The sequence below is a fragment of the Rhipicephalus sanguineus genome, chromosome 4 (assembly GCF_013339695.2).
Source record: "Rhipicephalus sanguineus isolate Rsan-2018 chromosome 4, BIME_Rsan_1.4, whole genome shotgun sequence".
NCBI classification, from domain to species: Eukaryota; Metazoa; Arthropoda; class Arachnida; order Ixodida; family Ixodidae; genus Rhipicephalus; species Rhipicephalus sanguineus.
Genome location: NC_051179.1, coordinates 18,118,293 through 18,143,670, shown reverse-complemented (window position 1 = coordinate 18,143,670; position 25,378 = coordinate 18,118,293). Strand labels below are relative to the sequence as shown.

Sequence of the window (25,378 nt, the reverse complement as noted above, 5' to 3'; positions counted from 1 at the left end):
AGGTCTCTCTCTCTCTCTGTTAGGCAGCAGTAGCTTTTCTTTAGATCAGCTTCGGCCAAATTGTATTTTTGAATTATCTCGGGCAATAATCAGAGAAACATTCTCAGTGTCCCAAATTGTCTGCTAGTTTTAGCCGCTGGGTATACGAACCGGTCTTGCGAGCAGAAAACATGGGACATTGCATGGGCATACGTGCCCAATTATACAACTTGCTTCAGAACAACCGTGAGCTGAAAGAGTATTGTATAGATTTTTCGAAAGCTATAGGAAACGCATATATACGAAGGAAAGTGAAAGATAGCGTCCACGTTATGTCTTTCAAAATCCTCCTTTCTTTATGCGCATTCTGAAAATAAAACTATAGCTGTCAACTCAGTTTGTTGCATGGGGTATGTGGCAGATCGGACAAGCAGACAACTGCATGCTATAGTCCGTATGTGGTATTGGTATGTGCACATTCTTGACCAATTCCCCATGGGACATAATGGATGTCCTGGGGGGGGGGGGGGGCGCAAGGTGCATGCATATAAGCTTAAAGATACTGAAGTGATAAGGTCCATTCCGCAAAAGGCACCGCTGCCGCTGCGTCTTGAACTGCCGCTTGATAAATAGCCATTTCAACGAAGTTGCAGCCATTATGTACTCGCGACATTGAAGGTGCAACTGGGATGCGCTGGTTACAAGATATAACGTGTTGCGGTATCATACGGCATTGTCGTCTGCATCGAGAGCGCCACTTCGTATGTCTGCTGATGTGTACAAGGTTTCATAATTCAAACACGTGCATAGGAAATGAAATCAACTATTGCGAGGCTGTGGTGAGAGGAGGTGAGCCACACAAAAAAGCAATCGTTGACTTTGACGATCATCTGAGATTGTTTCTGGCAAATCATTTTTTTTACACGTTTAAGTTCGAACACTGTAAACCACTTTGCACCCTTAAGGGGGTTTCAAGCAAGCAAAACACCCTTTTGCCTAACCAAATTTGCAAAAATTAGGGTGTAAGGGTGCTTTCCTTCCCCAAAACAGCCTTTAGGGGGTAATGCTCTAACTAAACACCCTTTAAGAGTTAAGGGTGTTATGTGTTATCGAAACACCCACGGCCCATACCACAGCGTGCCAGATGATAACTGGGACTCGCTGATTAAAATGTCGTTGGATCTTCGACGAGTTTAGATTAAATGATATGTCTATTTTAGGGCTATCTACAAGCGTACCATAAATTTACGCCTATTCTGCTAATGTTTAATGTTCATTTATACGGAACAGAAATATCTCCACCGGCACTTAACGGCGGCTTAAGATACTATGGCTATATATACCAGATGGTCAGTGTAAGGCTGTGTAGCACGATCGCTCCGTCCATGTGGTATTTTACAATACGCTTTGTTGTGTGTGCCGCGGTGTGGCGCGTGCGCACACCTTCTATGCTGATGTCAATTATAATTGCATGTTCCCTGACTGGTAGATTTTTTTTTTCAAATTTTTCAGTGATAAGGGTGTTTAGGTCATTGGAAACACCCTATGGTATGGGTGTTTTGATACGTGAAAACACCCTTTTCCTAGGGTATAAGGGTGTTAGTTATAGACACGGCAAAACCCCCTTAAGGGTGTAAAGTGGTTTACTGTGAACATGCATACAGAGCGCATATATATAGAATATCATGTGTAGAAGAAAATATTTCTGCAGTATAGTCAGCCATCGAGTGATGACACTGAGACTTACTGCGATTGACAGATAAGATATTTTTTTCTTGAGATACAACGTCGAAAAAAAAAATTGACGAAGCTTGCTTGCACTAAGCCGCGGACGGCTTGACACCGCGAAACTGGACGATTCTGAAGTCTAATCTGGTCGCTTCTAGGTTGTTTCTAGGCCTTATAGCTAGGTGATGAGGATTGCTTCTATAGGTTGCTTATAGGTCGTTGCTAGGCGTTAGCTATCGGTGATGCTAGGTTGTTTCTACATTGATTCTCAGCGCAAAGAGGTTCGAGTTACACCACAGTCACAGTCATGTCAGGGATATCCAAACTCCCGAGACAGAAACGAGCGCTGAAACCAAGCGTTCGCAGTCTCGTAGATCCACCGGCATCTCGTCGTTGGCGTATATATGCCTTCCATCGCTTCGCGGTCTTCTCGCAGCCGCTGTTGCCTTTCCCGTCCTCTCGTTTAACTTTTGTCTTCTTCCCTTTTATTGGACCAGTGGTGAGTAGTGAGACTTACCCAATTTCTGTGGCACATACTCGTTTGATGGGCTAATTGTTTTCTTCATTTTTTAGTGGACCAGTGGTGAGTTGTGGGATTTACCCGATTCCTGTGGCACATACCTGATAGGCCACACAGGATAGGTCGCACGAATTACGGCTGCTTCCGATGTTAAAACAAAACCGACATTGCGGTTTCACCTGCATGTGTGGTCACGTTGCAACAAGCTTACGTGTACAAAATTTGTTAAAAGAACAATTCAGATGCTAATCGAAGCGTTGACAAGTGGCTACAGCATAAATGATTGACTGGACTTCGGATTCGATGAGAAAGAGAGTTAAAGGCCAACTCCGGTGATTTTTCGAGGTCGATGGATCTCAATGAAATTCGCTGGGTACGTTCCTTAGCACGTTTCCGTCATTTATGCCAAATTACAGGCTTGAGACATGCGCAGATTGTTTGCAAATGAATTTTAAAGATTGTCTGCAAACGCCCTCCTGGCTTCCCACAATTATTGGCAACATTGCGTCTGTGACGTCAGTATTGGTAAGGCGGCGGAAGTGACGCAGCCGAAGGCACCGCTAACTTCGGCGCTTCGGCAGCTACAGCGAGAGTCTGCTGTGCACAAGGCGACAGACAGCGTTGGTTTGGCCGGTGCTTCGCTGGTCGTCCCGGCTGTCACAGTTTTCATACTCCGCGCCGGCGTCACCGGCATGCCTTGCACGACTTCCGGTTCGTTCGTAACAACATCTACGTCATACGTAGACAGTACACTCGGTTGGGTTTCGGTTTCGGTTTTGCGCTTTTTTGCTTATTTAAAATTATTCTCCAATTTGCCGAGTATTTCTGCTATCGGGCCCGTAACAGGAGCGTCTCAGGAACATAAAAGCACCATTACTTTGACATGGCCAAAAAATCGCCGGAGTTGGCCTTTAAGCGGCGACTGTTTTATCTTTTCCGCATGATAAGGCACAAATGGCCAGTAACTTGGCAACGCAAGGGGAAAAAAAAAACGATAAAAATCAGAAAGCCTTTCACTCTCGGGCATTATACGTACAGTGTGACATTCAAGGCTATAGTGTCAAGCTGAGCCCGACAAGACGTCTCTGTGTAAAAGCATAAATAAGCAGGGGCGGCCGCCGGCGCCGCCAGATATCCAGATATTCGTGTACGGCATTCCCATTTTCCTGTCACTCGCGTTCGTCGACAAAAACAGTTTGACGGCGCTGTCCTCTGTATATGCAGACACGCCCCTATGCTTATTAGTCTCAATGACGAACAGCTTGACAGACATCCGCGTGTCTTGACAGCGTCCTGTATATGACTTATTCCTCTCAATCTTGTCCTTGCCACACATACGAATTCCTCGTTCTTATAAGGCGTATACAAAACGGCGCGCAGGCAAAGACAATTATGCCACTAACGCTTCCATCTATACAGTCAGTCGACCGCGGCACTGACGAGGTCCAATTCCAGATGGCTGCTACTGCAGTTCGTGTGTTGTTGACCATGCAAGAGACGCGACAACGCCTCTAGATATGTTCGGCAGTCCGTATCCTCTAAAGGAACACCTGAGATATAAACGGAGTCGCCCACACTCTCGTGGTAGTCGTCATTGACGCCTCACGTTAGGTTTATTTTATTTGAGTCGTTTTTCTCTCTCTCTCCTCCTCTCCTTCTTTTCGCCGACCTCATGCAGTGTGTGTGTGTGTGTGTGTGTGTGTGTGTGTGTGTGTGTGTGTGTGTGTGTGTGTGTGTGTGTGTGTGTGTGCGTGTGTGTGTGTCGTTCCGTTTTATTACCTTAGAAGGGGTGGTTAGCATGTGTAATATACACAAGAAAAGGCGGATGTTACAGTGAAATGCAAGTTTGAAGTTTCCGAAGGTTCTAAGTGACATGTTACAACGGCAGCACTTAGTCGTATCGTTCCAGTCTGTGACTGCCAGAGGAATCAATGAGGCCTGCATGAAATTTGACAGTTCGTGTGCTTCAAACGAGGACCGAGTTGAAGAAAACGATAAGGAGAGAGGACAGACGAGAGGAGAGCAGAGATGACAGAGAAGAGAAGGGGACTATACTTACATACAGGGTGTTTTTTTTTTAGACAATACATATTTTTTTAAATAAAAATCCTATGACAGTAAGGCTCCTGCCGTTTTCGCACACGAACTCCACGTCGAGGCGGAAATACTTTGCCGCAGTTAAAATGACACTGTTGCGACGAATTAACTCGTTAATTAACTATTAAATTATTGACTTGAGGGCAGGTGTTTATATTACAAAGTTGTAGTGCGTGCCAATTTATGGCATACTTATTTTTTTATAAAAGCATAAAAGTTGCACGTAGTTCGAGATATTCATCATCGAATTTCATGGGTGAAATCGAAACTGATCGCGCCCGGCACGCACGAAGCGCGACCGTTGTGCTACGTCAGACCGGAACTACCCGTCACATGGGACGGTGACGAAATTTGAATGACGGCGCGCCGCGGCCGTATATATATATATATATATATATATATATATATATATATATATATATATATATATATATATATATATATATATATATATATATATATATATATATATATATATATATATATATATATATATATGTTGTCGTGAAAAACTGCAAGTCACCTCACTTGTGCCATCGCCTTACTTTTGCACATAGTTTTTGGAACTTATCTCTTTCTTTTGAACTGCGGACAAAAAAAAAACGCAATATCAACCTTTCCTTTGTCTGGGAAGCATAAAACTCAGGGGCGGTCACTGCGGCGCTTCAATTCTTGCAGACAGGCTAAATAGTTTTTCGCGCTTCTTTATAGTTTAAGAAAGAAACAGATAGGCACCACCCGTCGCACGCAGACATTAAGCTGTCTACTACTGTACTTCAAAATGCTTGCCGATTTTTGTAACCAGATTCTGCTGTGGCGCGCCTTCATTCAAATTTCATCACTTCCCTGTCATGTGCCATTCCGGTGTTACGCCGCGCTTTGTGCGCGCCGGGCGCGATCAGTTTCAATTTCGCCCATGAAATTCGATGATGAATATCTCGAACTATGTGCAACTTTTGCGATTTATAAAAAATAAGTATGCCATAAATTGGCACGCACTACAACTTTGTAATATAAACACCTGCCCTCAAGTCAATAATTAAAATTTTAATTAACGCGTTTTTTTGTTAATTAGTCGCGTCAACGTCATTCTTGCTGCGGGAAAGTATCTCCGCCTCTATATAGAGTTCATGTTCAAAAACGACAGGAGCCTGACTGTCATAAAATTTTTATTAAAAAATCTGCATTGTCTGAAAAAAAAAAAAAGGACACCCTCTATATGTTTACTCACATTCTATAGATCTGCGGAGTGATGCTAATTTCAGGATTCCTAAATAAACACTCATTTTACATTCAACAGATCCAAATATTATAGTGTTGTCTTCAAAACCATGAAAATAAGTATAGAGAAGTACCGAATTTATTTAACTATAATCTTATTGGCAACCATCGCGCCAGCCCTGACCCACTCTGGCGCGAGTATATGTCGTCAAGTAATAGCTTTATACCCCATATGTGCAGCTGCTCTTAAGATTTGCTAAACGTTTTCGCTGAAACACGCCAAGTATGAACAGCTGTGCGGGCAGCGCGCCCAGAGCTTGGAAGAAAGGGTGCGAGAAAAACGCTTCAACACGGGGAAGCTTTTCACGTCTGATATACATCGATCGCTTGTGGGATTACAGGAAAAACAACACCTGTAGCATCCTTGGCCTATATACATATTTTGACAGCTTTCCTTCGAACAGCTGCAAATTTGCGAGGTGCGAAACCGTATACTTCCATTACTATTGCGTAGCGAACACGCATAAATTTTCAAAGCTTGGCGTCGAAACGTGGTCCTGCTATCGATCAGTCTATATATTTTATATTGTGACATGGCTGACCTAACGCAGCGGGTAGGTGTAACGACATACGATATGTTTCCAAGACTATAAGGAGATGAAAAAATCGTTCAACATAGAATGCCGCAGAAGCCGACTTTTCGGCAAGTGGACTTGTCTTCGTCAAAGTTGAGGAAGACAGTTAGGTAATCTTGTCGAAACCTTGGCTCCAGCTACTTTTCCTGTTCAAGGAATTTTCATCAGTTATACAACGCCCATGAATTTCGTAGCATACTTCGGGAATGAATATCTCAAAACATGTCTCAACCTAATAGTTCGTTAGTGGATACACCACGCGATAATCAGTTGCACAGTAAACTATTAAAATGTTGATTAGTGAATTAGTGTTAATCAACTACTAATCCGCGCGATTTCATGTTTAATGGACGCCCGCTGTACCCGTCAGTTTACTTTTGAAATACTCTCTTTTTCCTCCGAAACCTTTCTTGTTTTTTCTGTTTTTTTTTTAATATTATATTTTGAAGTTATGCGCACATATACCTATAAAGCTGGGAAATATTACAGAACGGAAGGTCGCTGCCAAAACTGGTTCCTTCTCAACCCAACAAACCCTCTTTTTCCGTTGTTTTTATCCTCTGTGAATAGGTCACAACCACTTTGGTGAATTGGCCAATTAATCGGCTGAGTTAGGATAATTGTCCAAGACAAACTTCACCTTTGGCCTCCTTTCTTCCTAACAATAATCTGCCTATTTATCTTAGGCATAATACGAAAGAGCCACACACGTCGTCTGACTCAACTGCGCGAGATAAAGAATGCACCTATATAATAATAACGATCGTATCAATCTCAGCAATGCACGAGTTGAGATCGATTTCGAAGCCGCTATATCTTCCATATAAACAAACACGGGTAGAAACAGCGGTGCTTCCGCGTTGCGTATAAATGTGTACGAAATTTCCCGGATTAAAGATCGGGGCCGAAATATTATGATCGAGCAGCGCGATAATAAAACACAATGCTGGCGTGTATAAAATGAATCTGCGCGGTCCCCCACGTACCGTACGATAACGACGCCGAGTGATTGATACCCGAACGAGCGAAAGACCGATTATATCGATGTCCTCTGCAGTACTCGACGCTTATCCCTCCATACATCACGAGTGCCCCACTTCTTACGTAGTAGAAATGAATATCAATTCATCATCATCATCATCATCATCGACGGTAGTGCGGTGGCGTAAGTAAACAAGAGGTATATGCCGTGGTAAGTCACGTGGTTGAGAATTGATATATCAAAACAATAGCTTCGCTTTCCTAATTTAGCGGAGTGAAAATAACGCAGTTTCAGAGATAAAAGGCTCGATTATTTTAGTTCCCTGAGACGATTCGCCATGCATGGTCCCGTCCATCTCATTGCATTGTTCGAATTCCGTCATCCATATAGCAATAAAACGTTGCTTAAGCACGCCCAGTTTACACAAAGCGAGGTCCATTTAACGGTTGATCGATTGGTACGCGACCGCATACACCCGTACCTGTCTGCCTGTACGTTTTTTATGTCTGCACCCTACAATTTATTTCCACTCGAGCTTTCTGACGCCTTCGTGAACAGAAGCAAAAAAAAAAAAAAACGACCTCTTTGTGTGCCTTCTTTTATATTACTTTATTTCAGTGGTGCTCAATTGGGCGAAAAATGCTAGCAGCCAGTAGCATGGCTCTCTTGGCGGGCCCGTATACAGTTCTGCACTATAACTGCTAAGGAGTGGTATGCTCGAGATAACACGACTGTTGCGCCATCACCCATTTCTGATCGCCGTACATATTCGCGCCGAGTACCACTCCGCTCTCTTACAGAGACCATCTCGAAACGCAGGAACGTGTGTGTATTCTTTGTTTCAGCCGTTTCACACGCGCTTCCCACATCAGCGACACCTCACGAAAACGCTGATTGCATCTCATTGGGAAATATGTGACATGTCAACCTGTGAGTCGTTAAAGGAATACAACGAATATCCTTCGTCAAGCCATAATGCCCACTGTTATTGTGCATATGTGAAACAGTTTGTGCAGGATAGATATTCTTTCCTTATTTATTTATTTATTTATTTATTTATTTATTTATTTATTTATTTATTTATTTATTTATTTATTTTTGTCTGTAAGAAACTGTAACTTCACAGAGTGGTGAACGTTGCAAACGTGTGCCGTTGTGTGTTATCAAACCGCGTTTTTGCAAAATCAGCTCCGCAGACAGAAGCAATCGTGTTCTCAACCTTAGCGCCCCGCATGTAAAGGAATGGTCTCTCCAGTTCGCTTCTTACACGAGAGGAAGCGCATTGCATAACAGAAAGATGTATATATTTACAACTGGAAAATGATGATGACAATAATGAGCTACACGCACTTGATCAAATGTGAAGATGCTTCCGGCGTTCCAACATAACGTTAATTAGGGCAAACAACTCTTTCTTTCCTCTGCCTTTCTTCTTTCCCTTGACTCCTACGCAACTATCATCAGCAGCTACGCACCTATCCCAACAATCCATCTCGCTAAGTTGAAAGAACAACTCGCCGCCGTCAATGCTGGTTTCCCGACAGACGCTGTGCCACTATGAGAATGCCCAGGCATACTGGTGGTTCGATAGTGGTTCCATTTCTTTTGAATATGGCTAGATTTCTTGCAGCAAAATCTTTTGTAAAGATTGGTGGACGACTCAGTAATTGGACTCAGATTAAATGAAGACAGTATTGGTGTTACTATGTTGGTGTTTCGAGCTGTTAATCATCAGTTACTACAACTGCGGATAGCCCAAATTGCAGTGGCGTAGCCAGGGAGTGGCACACCCGTGCCCCCCCCCCCCCCCCCTCCGAAATTTCTTTTCTGCCATGGGATACAGAGCATAAAATGACGCCTGCCTCTGCCTGCTCGGCCCCCACTTTAGATCAAGGACGTGCCCCCCCCCCCTCACCGCGAAACAAATTCCTGCCTACGCCGCTGCTACATTGCAATCAGTTAGAAATCTTTAGCCAACATTAGCCATAATTAATAGCCGACACTAGCTAAAACTATATTCATTGGTAACGAGTACTGGTAGTCTGCAATAGAATACGGTACTGGAAGTCACGTTACTTAGCGAGACGTTTTCTTAGACTGTACTGCCTTCGAGCCCATATTTTTCGTCAGAAAGTGGACATCGCGCTTCGTAACCGAATGCGCGTGGATGATGCCAGGGGAGGCACTGTCTTCGAAATCTCGCGTCACCTGCAATACATATATACAAAATACAATACATATATACATATATAGTACAAAAATTTCTAGAACTCGCCGAGCTGTCCATTGCAACACCGATCTAGATGCTTGGCATTGTCAAGTTGATTCCTAAATAGTTTCCTGCCTTTCTTGCTTTTTTTTTTTTTTGCTCATCCTGTGCGTGTAGCATAAGATGAATGATGCTGTAACCTCAGTGAATATCTTGTAACCTATGTATATTTCTCTGTTTAGCATGTATGCCATCAGCGACTTATCTGTCAAGACATCTATGTATGAATTGTACAGACTTATGCGATTCCGTCTTCATCTACATTTTCACTGTAACACTTCTGTGTGCTTGCTGTTTTTCTCTAAATGTACCCACTCCTGTAAAAACCCCATTTGGGGTTGACAGTATACTGAAATAATAAAATAAATAACATCCTTCATCAACGTTAAATTAATGCAGACTGAGCGTCAGGACTTGTAAGGGCATCCGGAAGTCCCTCACGGGTCCTAACTGTAATGGGTTGCTGTGGAGAGAGTGCTTCCGAGTATGTACCTCAGTAACGGTGCTATCCCGAACACATTGAAAACAATTTAGAAACGACAACTAACCTCGGTAACATGGCAAAACGGGAAATAAATGCCCAGCTTGTTTGGCTAGTTGTCTGCGGTGTTATTAAAATATAAATGGATCCATACGAGTGCGACCTGTACCTATACCTCTTCGAGGGTTCCGTTGTGGCTAAAGCTCAAGTCGCGAAGTAACCGCTGTTACAGCAACAGTGTATTTCGTAAGTAGTTCTGGTATATTGCATAGCCACTCCCAAAACGAAAACTCAAGAGCTCCCTGCCACCCCCGTGTATACTTATAGTGACCGGTTGGGAATAGCGCGCCCAATAAACGGAGATACGTTAGCGCTGAAAGCCAGGAAGAAAAACGGAGCCCGGAAAAAGGGAGGGTGGCCGCGAGGTACGCGGTAAAGAAAGCGCGCACGATGCGATCTCTCGTGAAAGCGCGCTACATGGAGGAAATAAGTAAATACATGGATGATAAACATAGAAGGCAAACAGCAGGCAAGAGCATGCCATGAGAGGGACGGAAACCGCAACGGGCCGCAAAATATTGCACTGGGAGGCGGGACTGTGGAAGCGCCTTGCGGCGCCCAAACTAATGATTATGCGGGTGCGGCTTCGAAAGCGGCTGTTCCTCCCGAACCGCTTATACTTTCTTTCTTCTTTTTTTTTTTTTCATTGCTATTGCTCCTCACAAGAATAACATGTAGAGAAGGCCGTTTAGGAGGAAATAATAAAGAAACAGATGAAGAAGACGGAGTTATAAGACAGCACCATGCATGGATGAGGTTAATCAAGATTCTTGCTCAATTCTACACGAAACAGGACGTCAGCGCTGCCATATCCGAGCAGTAATGAAAACGGCGGCATTGCACTGTTTTGTTTAAAATGAACAGGAGTGAAGATTTACAAGAACATTGCACTGTTATATACTGTTCAAGAGAGTTATTTAGTTAGCCGATCGTAACCGTCGCTTAACCAGGAATGGTAAACGGGATGATCGATCAAGTTAAGTTGAGTAAAAAGAAAGAGCTAACAGCTCCGTTTCATGACGTGATACAATCAGTGCTGTTTCAAACTATATGCATTTCAAGCCCCACGCACAAGAACATTGTTTTTTATTACCCAGTTCTATTCGTGGTTCAATTCAATCTAGCACCGTACATAAGCTGTTGAGGTATGTGTAAATTAAGCTGCCACATCAGTCTTAATTAATGTGTCCTTCCCTAGTGCGAAAGCTGGTTTTATGCGGCGATGATGACATGTTATCCTAACATTATATATATATATATATATATATATATATATATATATATATATATATATATATATATATATATATATATATATATATATATATATATATATATATATAGAGAGAGAGAGAGAGAGAGAGAGAGAGAGACATCACTTGAGGGAAATTGCGCAGTACACTCAATAGGTGCACTACAGTATAACCTCGACACAATGAGCAGTGATATAGCAGATTCATGCAAATAGCGAAGTTGATATAGAAATTCTTACACCAATATCAGCATCTGTTTACAAAAACTGCCGGATATAGCGAATGCGCTCTCTTGTCATATGTGATTTTTTTTTTTTTTTACGCGACTATACGGCATTGATCCTGTAAGCCGTATGTCCTTACTCGTTAAGCTGTATTCTCACGACGGACTTGATCGCGGACGGATCAGTCACGTGACACGTGACGTGTTTTGGATCTCTCCGCAGCCAGCATTCACACGACAGGACTCACAGGAGAGAATTCACGCTACAAGCGAGGATTTCGGCATTGATCCCCGAGGATCCCAACTGTGATTTGGGCCTCCGTCGTTTCACGAATCGCTCCGCGCGGACCGAAGCGGGGACGCGGGAACGGCTGACGTATGGTGACGTAGTACGCAATCCGCAGACTCGAATCGCGATTTCGTCCGTCGTGTGAATGCAGCTTTACTTGCTTTTAAGCTGGAAGTGTATACTGCTCCCAGACTCTTCTTTCACGGCTAAATCATATCTACCTGCACAATATGAATGCTCAAACGAACAGATATAATAACCATATTTCATTTAGGTGAGGTCAGAGTATAGGTTAGTTCAGAGTACCTGAGAAGCCGGTGAAATAAACGTAACATGCTAACTATAGGCACGAAAGCATGCCTATAGAGAACGATGGCTTAGACATGCTGATGGTTCATTAATTCGGGTGCCTTCAAAAATTCTAAAAGATCAAGCGATTGTAAGATCAACTAAACATATTAATATGTCACGAAGCAAGCCGCCAAATGTCCGAAGAAATTTCCCGATAGCTTGCTGGAAGTCATCTTGTACTTAGCAATCCACTCGTACACAAATCGCAGTGACGTGTTATAAGTGAATGATCGCCATGACTCATCACTTATTTCGTTACTACATCTCAACTTCCCCAGTGTGTATTATTACGCGCACAAACTTTCCGGTCTTCATGGCTTCTCGGTATTTCAAGATAAGTTCACTTTCAGCAACGAAGCTATACTTTCTGCATGATTTGCGCGACAAAGATGGTACCGGGGACGACTAGTGCGTCATGTGGTTACATTTAGGAGGGTGTGTGGTGTTCCTTATAAGCCGAGGCCACCCTGCAGTTCATCATAGCACGATTCCCGTATGCAAAGTTGTACCCCTATAAGATCGCTTCATCTTGATATGAGAATGATCTGTTCATGGCAGGGGCGTAGGCAGAAATTTTTTTCGGGGGGGGGGGGGGGGGGGGGGGTGACTTCCTTCCTTGATTTGAAGTGGGAGCCGGGCAGGCAGATGCGGTCAAGTGTCATTGTGGGCTCTGTATGCCATAGCAAAAAAAAAAAAAATATATCGAGGGGGGGGGGGGGGCACGGGCCCGGTGCACCCCCCCCCCTGCTACGCCACTGGTTCATGGGCTTTACCATATCAACGTTACGATGTATATATTACCAACTAACAGATATACCGGGTGTTCAAAGTTAAGCTTTATGGTTTTGTTAAAAACCAGCACTGGGAAGAACGTGCAAGCCACCTTTGAAGTTATGCATCCCGGGGGACACAAAGTGAGACAACAATTATCGCTGTCGGCCGCCCCATTAACTAAGATTGAATAATGAACTTTTTAATGAGCGCAGCAAGCGGGCATGTTTGTATTGAAAAGTTGGAGGCAGTCGCGTTTCTACGCAGTTGCACTTGGAAGAATTCTTCTAGCATGCCTGTGTCCCGAGATATCCCGCTGCAAAGTTTAATTGCGGTATGCATGATTACGCATGCAAGACGGTGAGGATCGGCGCAATGTTCATCCCTCACTTTGTGTCCCCCCGGATAGAAAATTTATCTGCAAAGGTGGTTTTCACGCACCTCCCAGTGCTGAATTTTAAGATCAAGTTTAATTTTGAACACCCTGTATATTATAACGGTTTTCGGCGTCATGTCGGAGGCGGGCTTAAGTTTGCTCTGGAACACGGCAAAGAAGCAGTACGTCACAAAAGTGGATTGCGTTTCAGCGAATGGTCTCCCATAAGCCTCACTCGCGCTATACGCAAATTAACTAAAATACCACTATGATTTAACTAAACATATTAATTAGTATTTCTCCAGATTTTGAATGAGGCTATTTCAATCACTGGATGTTTGTTAAGTTGATACGACTCTAGTACGATACGGCTTCATTTCTGTAAAACCAGAACACACCTTAAGATTTATAATTTAGATATTGATAAGTTAAACTAGTTAACATGGAAACATAACATCGCAATCTTTTGTGACTGTCATGTTACCCTCATCTATAGTAATCCAAACAATTGTTCTGGGGAAGATGGATCCTAGAAGTGACGAGAAATCGTTGAACAGAGATTGTCGCTGGAGCCATCGTATATCGACAGGTGGTCATGTCTTTGTCAGGGTAGCAAGTTGCTGCATGCAACTTCTTCTAAGGAGTCCACTCGCTGAAACATTGGCTCCGGCTTCATTCCCTGTTCAACGATTTCTCATCGTCTCTATAGTGAACCACGTAAGTGGTTCTACCGAAAAGGAACGAGCAAATAGAGAAAAGAAAGCAAAAACCTCAGTCCGCAGTATAGAACACACTATAAAAACTCGCACGGTCCTTTATGCATTCGCGTAAGACGACCCGAAGGCGAAAGCCAACTTCTTTCTCTTCTCAGCCTATGTATTCATCCTCCCACCCCGCTCCTCCGAAAGCTTTCTGCACCAAATTCATTGCCTCCAGCATCGGATGCATCCCAAGATTCTTGCACCTCACTTCGTTTTGCACTGCATTCGGGATCGGCCCATACCTTTCACCATTCGAGGGTCTCGTGCGATGGCATCATCATGAGACGTCATGATGACGATGCCATAACGACGTCACAAATTTCAGTGATCTGACGCGTCATAAAGCAGTAATCTCTGATCACGTGACTTTTTGCATCGTTAGAGTTGACGCCGACTGTCACTTTGCGTGTTTGATGAGGCTTCTAAGGCTTTCGCCTTAATAACGGTATACAGTATAAATGCATCCATTGAAGTACTCCAAGAGCACTTGAGTCAACCGAACGGCGTTTCATATCATAAAGAAAGGCCAAATAACAAAATAGGAAGATACATGAAAAGCATCACATATACTATACTTCCCGAAGCATGGACGCTACAAAACTGGTTCGTGAATTTATTGGTCTTCAAAGCCATCAAAAACAATGTCATTTGTTTCTGAGAACCAAAGGTATACGTATACATACACAAGAAGGTATACAACGCCAGCGATGACTATCGGCAGCGTATAGTATAGATGGAATGAGCATTTGTCTTCTCGTCCAGCGTGGTTAATATTAACGAAAGTACATATACGTGTAACACCCGACCCCAGCTGTATGTGTGACCCCTCCGTGACTCACAAACCACCAAGTCTGCAGGGTATACAAAAAGCGATCACGGCGCTGGTCATTTCTCATGCGTAAAAATCGTTGCGCCCCACACGCCACTTCCATACATCGCATGCACCTGTTGCGCCTGCACGGGTGTGCACATTAATCGAAACCACATGTAGAAAGCAAGAAAGCCAAAACGTTTCTGACCCCAGGAAGGCACAAATGACATTGTTATCATGAGACAGAATCACGCGCTATTTGCAGTCGTTGATTAATGTACCGCCTAAAGGCATCGCGATATAGATGAACGATCCGCTAAGCTCACCTATTCAAACGGTCACTGAAGCTGGCCTGCTGTTTGCGTAGTGATTATGCAGCCAGTAGCGAGTTTTAGTATAGCGGATAATAGCAAACGCAAGCATTTAGCGTTAGCGTTAGCGTTGCGTGCTCCTAACTGCGCATGAGCAGAACGTAAACGTAGCCCGAGCTCTTACGTACGAACGCTATTTCTGGAATATAGCGTTCAACGCTAACGCACGCAAGAGATCCCGTACGTAGGGCAAGATGGCGGTGCCTGTTGAAGCGAGAGCCGTCCACTTCAAATCTTTGTAGCCGTCCTCCTGCATTACTAAACTTATTCATTCCCTAATGATGTTCGTATTTGATTTAGATTTGAGTAATGAGGCTTCGCCAACCGTGTACCGCCGATAAAATAGCTCCGTTTTTGAGATACAAAGTGGATTTGCGCTGCAGAAGGCTTAGCAAGATTTGTTTGCAAGGTTCGCTCATGTTTTCTGTAGCAGCGCAGAGATGGCGACGCTGTCTTTAGTCGCCTCTTTCCAAGATACGGCCACAAGTCAAGCAGATACATGTCCGGCGTCGCTTCCCTTCATGCCTTTCGCGGCATTGCATGAATGTGACGCGTGATGCGTCCCAGCTTAAAAAGGCCAGGTAATAGGGGGTCTTGAAGAATTCTCGAACGCGGCATGTGGACAGAAACCAATGTGTCAGAACTCAACACTTCTGCAAACGCGACATGGAGACGTAACAGTGGTGACTTTGGATCAGCTCGACTTGGTGGCGCTTTTGTGGATTCTACAGTGCATTTAGTGCTTTTATGTCTAGATGGCGCCGTATGCGCTTGCGTTAGCGTAAGCGGGAATGCCTTCCGCTGTACTAAAAGACCACCAGTTGACACGTAGCGCGTTCCGTTTTAGCGTTAGCGTTGAGACGCACGCTAACGCTAACGTAAGCGTTTCCCGCTATACTAAAACTCGCTAGTAACATAGGATAGATGTTCTATACAAGATGCGTTTTTGCGCGCGCACCAACGCAATCTCTACAGAGCCTCTATCAATATATACAGGCTATAGCGCCAGCTCTGTAGCACCAGCCTGTCGCGTATACGAAGTCAATGGCACAGCTTTTGGCGTATATAAAAGCTAGAGGGAACGGCACAAGGGATCTAATACCGTACTGTTATATATATATGGCTGGCTTCCAGAGCTGCTATACAAGGCGCACATCGAGGTTTGCGGCATCAGTATGAATATTTCTGGAATGGCAATATTACGAATTTTGAATTTAATGAATACAAAGACGCCTATTCAAGCCTGTGAAGCCTGTACAAATGCTTGGAATAGAACTAGTAGATCGAACTATTTCCTTTGCCAAAGCAATCACCTTGGAATAGTATCGGGCAGGGAGAAGACGTGACCTCTTTTGCAGTTTCGCACAGCAAACAAGATCACCGTGCCTTCCCGTAAGAATACAGTCACCGAACGAATGAATTTCCGTACGGTCTAGATATTGATATAACTTCACTTGCTCTTTGAATCTCATTGATCGATCGACACTTGCTGCAGCAGCCACTAACATTGGCAGTATATATATATATATATATATATATATATATATATATATATATATATATATATATATATATATATATATATATATATATATATATATATATATATATATATAATGCGATTGAGGGACGTGTAGACAATGACGCAGTGATTGCGAAATATTAGCGAGTTTTAGTATAGCGGATAACAGCAAACGCAAGGATTTAGCGTTAGCGTTAGCGTTGCGTGCTCCTAACTGCGCATGAGCAGAACGCAAACGTAGCCCGAGCTCTTACGTACGAACGCTATTTCTGGAATATAGCGTTCAACGCTAACGCACGCAAGAGATCCCGTACGTAGGGCAAGATGGCGGTGCCTGTTGAAGCGAGAGCCGTCCACTTCGAATCTTTGTAGCCGTCGTCCTGCTTTACTAAACTTATTCATTCCCTAATAATGTTCGTATTTGATTTAGATTTGAGTAATGAGGCTTCGCCAGCCGTGTACCGCCGATAAAATAGCTCCGTTTTTGAGATACAAAGTGGATTTGCGCTGCAGAAGGCTTAGCAAGATTTGCTTGCAAGGTTCGCTCATGTTTTCTGTAGCAGCGCAGAGATGGCGACGCTGTCTTTAGTCGCCTCTGGTCGCCTCTTTCCAAGATACGGCCACAAGTCAAGCAGATACATGTTAGGCGTCGTTTCCCTTCATGCCTTTCGCGGCAGTGCATGAATGTGACGCGTGATGCGTCCCAGCTTAAAAAGGCCAAGTAATAGGGGTCTTGAAGAATTCTCGAACGCGGCATGTCGACAGAAACCAGTGTGTCAGTACTCAACACTTCTGCAAACGCGGCATGGAGACGCAACAGTGGTGACTTTGGATCAGCTCGATTTGGTGGCGCTTTTGTGGATTTTACAGTGCATTTAGTGTTTTTATGTCTAGATGGCGCCGTATGTGCTTGCGTTAGCGTTAGCGGGAATGCCTTCCGCTGTACTAAAAGACCACCAGTTGGCACGCAGCGCGTTCTGTTTTAGCGTTAGCGTTGAGACGCACGCTAACGCTAACGTAAGCGTTTCCCGCTATACTAAAACTCGCTATAATCAACATGTGACGCTTGTGGCGATCACGCATACAAAGCGAAACAACGCCATATACACAAGTTTCTCATCATCGTTCGAGGTCGTCACGCTGGTGTGCAAGCATGCGACAAGCCGTGTTGTGCCTCATTCCCAAACCAACGCGCGCGCCACCCGACCAACGGGCTTGGGAGATAATGAAGGCTCTTTGCGATTCTCATATCTCGAGAAGGACAAAAGCTCTGCGTGGCCAGCGGCTCCGCGTCGATGCAGCCGCCATGTCGGGTACTTTATGGACGTAATAGTCGAGTACTTTGTTTGCTTATTAGGGCCTCGTATCGCCACGTAGCCAAGGGCAAAGTAAGCTTCGTTAAGGTTCCTCCAAGGTCTTTCGCAAGGGTATATACCATATACCATGCAGTGCGAAGTCGGGCGGTTCGTGACGTAACGGCTACAGACCGGCTTGGCTGGACCTGAGCGTTTCGTTCTGCATATTTGCGTATTCAGTAGACACGACAAACGCGGGCTGTCCTCGCGGTGTACCAGCGATTTTGCGTCGAACCATGAGATCATGGCTGTTCGCAGCTGTCAAGCCATATTTGTTGCATTGCACTACAGAGAGAGAGAGAGAGAGAGAAGGCTTTTTAATGAAAAACAGACATTAAGTCTGCTACTACCAGTAGTTATAGGAATTGCCTCTTACAGTCGAACACGGGGCGAGTCTGAAGGAGATCACAAAAGATTTCTATGTATAGGTAATTCGATATATCAAATATGTTATATATCTAAAATATATTTTTTTTTATTAAATGTGTTTAAGGAGAGGTTGGTGCCTATACATCAAGGGGATATTACGACTGTTCGATATACATGACATTTCGTTATATGTGGGTTCGACTGTATTACCTTTATTTCAATTATTGTTTCAGAGGTGACCGTGGTCTGTTACCCGCGTATTGTTTCAAGACCAATTTGTCCATTTTGATTTTGACGAAGTCAAATTAGCGAGATGAAAATCGATTACATATGAATACTTCTAAAAATCCATGATCGAAACTCGTGCGCGTAACCGTAACAAATTTTGTTTCTTTCGCGTTGTTTAATCCGCGGTTATAGCTACATTTCTGGTTTCTGCTTCGTCGTGTGGCTTTGGTATCCCCGTTAAACCTCATGGATCAACGAGTACTCAACTATCGGTCCTAAACAATAAATCGTTTTCGCCCTGCTAGCGCTTACAACCCCCGTATTTTGCTTTGAAATACTTTGAATCACTCTCTCTGTATACTTTATGTTCGCGCTAGCAGTACATTTCAACTGCACCATCTCACTCAAAAGTATACATTGAGTGTCGTAACTATTCGTAACTATTCGTAGAATTCGTAACTATAGGGAACGCTGAGCACACGCACCTTATTCACCAGTTTTCTCTAACGTCACAGATTCCACGTTGTTTAACGCGTTTACGCAATGAGTTCAAAACATTTATACACGGTTTGGACAGTAGCAAACTCGCGTTTACAATGTGGCCTCGCAGTTGCCTGCCCGCACGAGCCTCTCCAACAATGCACGCAACAAACCCCACGTGGCGGTGAACTGCTGTTCTTGGAAAGCTCTGCAACGCCGCCGAAGACCGGCGAGAACGTCTTGACGACCTTTCTCAACAAACTCGCTGTGCAAAGCCATCGTCCGTACTGCTCTCGTTATTTCGGGCCCTGCTCTTTCAACGTCGGCTCGCTTGCAACCGCTCTAGCGTGCGCTGCTTTCGTGTCTGTCTTCCTTTAAGCCAGACGCAAAAGGCGACCAATTACGAAGTCTCGAAGCGGGCACCACTTTCGGTGGAATTGTTTCCGCGCTTTCGTCTCTCTCTCCTCCTCCTCCTCTCGCAACGCAAGCGAGTGGGCGGCGGACGAGGAGAAGGCGGGGGAGGAGGCGAGCGCCCTTGGCACCAAGCGAGCGAGTGCGCGCCCAGACGAGGGAATCTCGGCTCGCTTTCTTCGGCCGCTTTCCCTCGCGCCACGAAGACTCGCTATAGAAGCGTAATCCAGCGGTGCGTCTCGGAAACCGTTACATGACACCGCGCACAACTGACCTCTCTCGGGAGGCGTTTGCGGAAGGGTTACGGGCGGGAATCGGAACACGCTTCACTTCTTCGCTGCAGGGGGAAGACATTCGAGGAAATGAAGACCATTCGAGTTCCTTTCTTTTTTTTTTTTGTTCGCTTGCTTTATGCCGCTTAACGACATTGGAAGAGATTTTTCTTTGTTTATTCTACTTTTGAAGGTAAGCTTCCGTTAAATGATGAGCCGTGACGCTGTTGCGCTGCAGACGATTGATCGCCCAGTCGATACATTCAGATCGACTCGAGAGATTGCTACTGTATCAGTCATTTTTTTTTTTTTCTCTTTACCGCAACCCGAACCAGAACATCAGTCTGGGCACAATGGTCGCGCTAGCATTGTGCGCTATATACTACAGTCGCACGTCGTTGCCGTGTACAAAGAGAGATGGTGGTAGCTCACCACATCCATGCTGGCGCGCGTCCGGCGGTGCGTTGCTGCTCCGTCGGACGGCGACGACGCGGGGCTGGGCTGCGTCCGCGCTTCGGCCAACGCTGCACCGGCAGGGCCTGTAATGGCGGCAGGGCAGCACACTTCAGTCCCCCATGGAGGCGCCGGCGACGACGACACATTCACAGCGCGCACAGCAACACCGGCACGTGGGCATCAGACGGCCGCAACAGGCAAGCGGGCGCAGTTTCGCTCGAGGCGGCCGCAGGCATGCGGAGCGGCCGCCGCCAAGGCACACACCACCACCACCGGGCGAGAGCGGCACGGGACGCGCACGACGCGTTGTCCCGCGGAGTGCGGCCGGACGCGGGGGGGCGACACGGCGGCGGCGGCGCGCGAGCGGCCTGCCCTCCTCGCTCCGTGACGCGACACCCTCGCCCTCGCGACGCGCGCGCACGCAGCCGCTGCGACCCGCCGTGCGCCGCCGCGTCGCGCCGCGGGGGAGGGGCGTCGTCCGCACCGTCAACCAATGGTCGCGCTCACCTGGTGACACGGTGACACGCGCGCATGCGCGGTGGCCGCCGCCAGGGACGACATCTCCCCCTCCTTCGTTCGCCCCCCACCTACAGCGCGCGACCGCGTCGCGCCGCTGAGAACGCCGCAGCCGCGAGTGCCGCCAGTTCCGCGCGACGCCGCGACGCGCCGCTCGCGCTAGGGCGGAAAGAAAGGGGCAACGCGCCTACCGGGGGCGGGACCCGGAAGGTGGCGCGCGCGAGGGAAGAGCACCTGGATGGCTGCGCGACCAATGGCGGAGCGGCGCGCGGTCACGCCCACTTCCTTGCCGGCAGCGGTCAGCAACGCAGCACAAAAAGTGAAGGGACACGGGGCGCCCCCCGGGGGTGCTCTGGCGAACTACGGGAGACGCGTCGGAGGATGCGGAGCAACCGGACGCCATTCCGCGCATCTCGGAGAAGCCGGCGAGGAGGAGGCTCTCCTTGAGCGCGCTCGCAGTCACGCAGGTAGCCTTGACACTCGCAGGGCTTTGCGCGCTCATTGTAGCTCGCGGGCATCACTGTTGCCTTGCAAGTTTTCTTAATGACCAATTTGCTTAGGCGAATCTCGTATGAATGAGATGTACATGTGCTAATTAAGCGCCGTTGGGCAGCAAGCACTTACATATATATAGCCAGTGGTTGGGTTCCGTGTTTCCCGTTAACGCTGGTGAAAAGAGGAGAACAATCCCTCCGTGAAATATTAGCCAATTTGGATTCGTTTACGAACTACCAACATTTAGAATAATTAGGCCTATTATTTAACAAAAACTTGCTCAACGCACCGCAATATGTTCGATACTGTGTTCGACGACTTATTTTTCTTTTACATTACGAAGTATAGGGAGACTATTGTTAATGTGACTGCCACATATATCGACTGCAAAAAGATACGCGTACACTTCATTTGTTCGGAGGTGTCTCAAGAGATTTGTCTAGTGTCATATTATAATTAAAATGAAAATCACTACAACATGAAGCAATCTAAGACCGTCTGTATTGATTCCGTCGCTGGCTTTGCTTATGACGACACCATGCGTAAAGGAACTTGAAGGAATTTCGTTGAATTTCAAAGAGAAAGCTAAGCTCCGGGGAGTGTTTATGAAGTATCAATTTGACCTTCTGCCTAATATTTTTTACCAAAACTACCGAAAAATCGAAAAGATTAAAAAAAACATAGCTGGAAGTTTACAAATCTGTAACCCAACATCAGAAAGGCACCGCACTTCTGTAAATTGCGTCCGTTAGGGCATCCATCTAAAGTGGATAAGCTCGATGCGCAAAATTACATATTATGTGAATTGGTTACAATTACAAAGGGTTACAATTACAAAGTCATGTGCAATGCACGAAATTCGTACGCGTTAGATTTATTATCTGATGCCATAGGTCGGCAAACTCACTCATGAGTCGACTCACTCAGACTCAGATCGAGCCGTGAGTCTGTCTCAGTGAGTCCGGGTGAGTAATATTTTTGTGAGCTTGAGTACGAGTGAGTCCGGTTGACGTAGGCGTGCGCGGATGGGGTGGGGACAAAGGGGCGGCCGACCCCCCTAGTCATCTAAGAAGAGGGGGCGCGAAGTCTGCCCCATATGTTGACTTAATAGGGAGGGGGGGGGCGCCGCAATGACCCTCCCCCCCCCCCCCCCCTAGGAGGGGAACCCTGCGCACGCCTATGCCGGTTGAGAAAAATTTTAGTGAATTTGAGTCCGAGTGAGCCCTAAGTAGAAAATATATTTCTTGAGTAAGTCTGAGTGAGTTCTACATTTCTTCGCCGACCTATGGTTCTATCTACACAACTTCAGCATTACTATCAGCCTTGTGTCGACTCACGTTTATAATACCGCGGACTCACACATACTTCAAAGCACTAGCGTTCATACACCAGCTCAATATTTATTAATCAGAGGCGTGTGCGCAGAACGCAGGTGGGTGGGGGAGGGGGCATGTTTACTTGCCTCCTAAAAACTCTTTCACAGGAAGTTCTTGATAAAAATACCTGTGTGAGTCACCACTTTCAATAAAAATATCCTTACTGGATTGCAACTAACCCATATTTGATTGAAGGTTCGAGATCAAAAGGCGCCAAGTAGAGCACCAAATATGCGAGATATTGGTGTTAAAGAGCATTGACACCATGGTTGAAATAGCCAGTTATACGCTAACGGACTCATGATTCGACACTCAGACTCACTCATACTCAGAGAGAGCCGTGAGTCTGAGTCTGAGTAATATTTTGGTGAGTTTGAGTGCGAGTGAGCCCGGCTGAGAAAAATTTCAGTGAGTCTGAGTCCGAGTGAGCTCGGTTGAGGAAAAGTTTGGTGAGGCTGAGTCTGAGTGGGCTCTAAAGGCAAAATATATTTCATGAGTGAGTCTGAGTGAGTTTCACATTTTTTGCCGACCTATGTCTCATGCAGGTTACATAATTGGGACATTGCTGAGTTACAGAATTACTTGGTGATTGTAAGCGATTTTCATTTTAAAAGTCAGCCTAATAAATAAGAACTTGCTTACTAGTGACTACATTGCCCCCCCCCCCCTTTTTTTTTATTTAACATGTATATGTAGGTAACAAGCTTCGTCAAATGCGGTGCAGTGGATGTTGAAAAAGACAATCCATGCGGTTCCACGTGTTTAGACAGGAACCACATGTTTACACAGTTACGTCATCGCCAGTGCTTATTTTGGCTAACAAGTGGTAACAATATTTTAAATGCCAATTTTCTTAATATTTGGAAATTCACTTATGCATAGGCAATGATAGTCGTTACGTGACACCCAATTATGTGGGTGCCAACACATCTTGTCTTACCCGCTTGTGCTGTACAAAATACTGTCATATTCCAGCACTGGACACCATACACCACGAAGCAAGGGGAGCAAAAAACGCGATGTCCGCTCGCATAAACGAAGCGGCTGCATATTCATGCTGAAGTGTACGTTGATACGGAGCAGTTATTATCCATCACCTCCACTAAAAATGGTACGCACAGAAGTGTATACAAGGCTATATGCAGTTATATTTACAAGCAAAATGTATATCACTGCACAAAACGAACATGCCCGCGTATTCCTTCCCCGTCGTCTCCTTCACAGTCATGCATGTCTAAGTAGCTCGTTTGCGCTCTGTAATAACTGTTCTATAGCGACACTACGTAATTTCTACGTAACAATATAGAATATGATCTATATCATATAGTGTTACAGATACGTCTGAATTGTAGTGTTTCATTGTGACAACGAAAGCTTGCACTGTAAAAATCTGCACATGAACGTTTTTGCCTATACGGGTATAAGTACTGCCCTTTTGCATTAGCACTAGGTTTTAATTGAACACATTTTCATTCAACGATACAACATTCTAGCTAGCTGAGATCACGAAAGCGCCAGTGACAATCTTTTCCAATACTTCCTCTATCATTCAATTAGTGCAATAAGGTAGCAATAATTCTAGAAATGTTAGACACCAATGCGTGTTTCACGTAACGAGAGTCAATTTTTTTTTTAAGGAGTGGTTAACCGCAACTGAATGAAACCAACAACATATATTGGTTGCCGTGATGTGGCGATCATTGGATTTTTTTTATATTGCCCCTAGTTGTCTAATTAGTTAAGATCAGTTATGCCAAATTTTTAATATTCACTTTAGAGCCAAGTGCTTTTCTTGACGTTGTAGAGGGCATTTCAAAATTAGAGATCAAAATTTTTTTGTGTGGCAACGTACGTGCTGCGTGGTGATATTTTTAGCCGTTTAAAGAAAGCCCTCGAAATATTAAATAAGGCCACTTGACAGCGCTCATGTGCTACCGTATTGCATCGCTATCAGCCGTGCTTACAAAGAGAGAGCCGTGCGCGCGTATTGTGACGAAATGAGCAGCCGCGGCACTAGGCAATGTTGTCGCAAAGCGTCAACATTTTTGACGGCGAGACATGACAAGGAAGTGCCGTCGTCCCTGATACGCGAGAGGTTAACGGTCCGGGCTCATGGTTGTTTATCTCGAAGCGCGGTTGAGAACGCTGCAATAGTGCATGAGCGCAGTCGCGTGGTCCTATTTCGCGGGCTTCCTTTAAACGCGGGAAAAAATCATCACGCATCACTTATATGTTATAAAGCTACAAAATGCACTGGGTCCTAAATTGAGCACTACAAAAAAAAAAAAAAAAAAGGCAGCTTCGCATTAGTGGTGCCAAGCCTGCAGGAAGTGCGGAGCTGGGTGGCCGCCGTTGTTTATATTTTTTTCTTTGTTCTTTCTTTCTTTCTTTTCTCGCATCCTCTTTCTTTGTACCTTTCTCTTTCTCTCTATATCTTTCTTTCCCTTTCTGTATTTTTCCCATTCTTTCTCTCTATTTCTCTCTTTCTTTTCCTTTCTATGCTATGCTTTACTCTCTCCCCTCCTTCTCACCCTCACATCTCTCTTCCTCACCATCACGTCTCTTTCCCACCCCTTTGCTATACTATACAATGCAAGGCTATGTTTTGCTATGCTAGCGTGCTTGGATAGCCGACTGGTTACGATGCTCGTCTTCGGATCGTGCCTACGCGGGTTCGAATCCCGCCTCGTCAAGAAATCTTTTTCGCCAAGAATTTTTCT

General features: G+C 45.2%; 1 protein-coding gene across 2 annotated transcripts in view; it reads right to left on the bottom strand.

Annotated features, from left to right (window-relative positions):
• Positions 1-25,378, bottom strand: part of LOC119389526 (uncharacterized) — a 278,510-nt gene that overhangs the window by 173,890 nt on the left and 79,242 nt on the right. The window contains exons 1-2 of one of the 2 annotated variants that reach the window (XM_037656835.2): positions 20,779-20,930; positions 20,248-20,354 (exon numbers count right to left, since the gene is read on the bottom strand). In XM_037656835.2, coding sequence (XP_037512763.1) covers positions 20,248-20,256 — 9 coding nt within the window. In that variant the 5' untranslated portion in view covers positions 20,257-20,354; positions 20,779-20,930. Of the gene's footprint in view, positions 1-20,247; positions 20,355-20,778; positions 20,931-25,378 lie in introns of those variants that run through there. The other variant, XM_037656833.2, reaches the window with a different exon arrangement.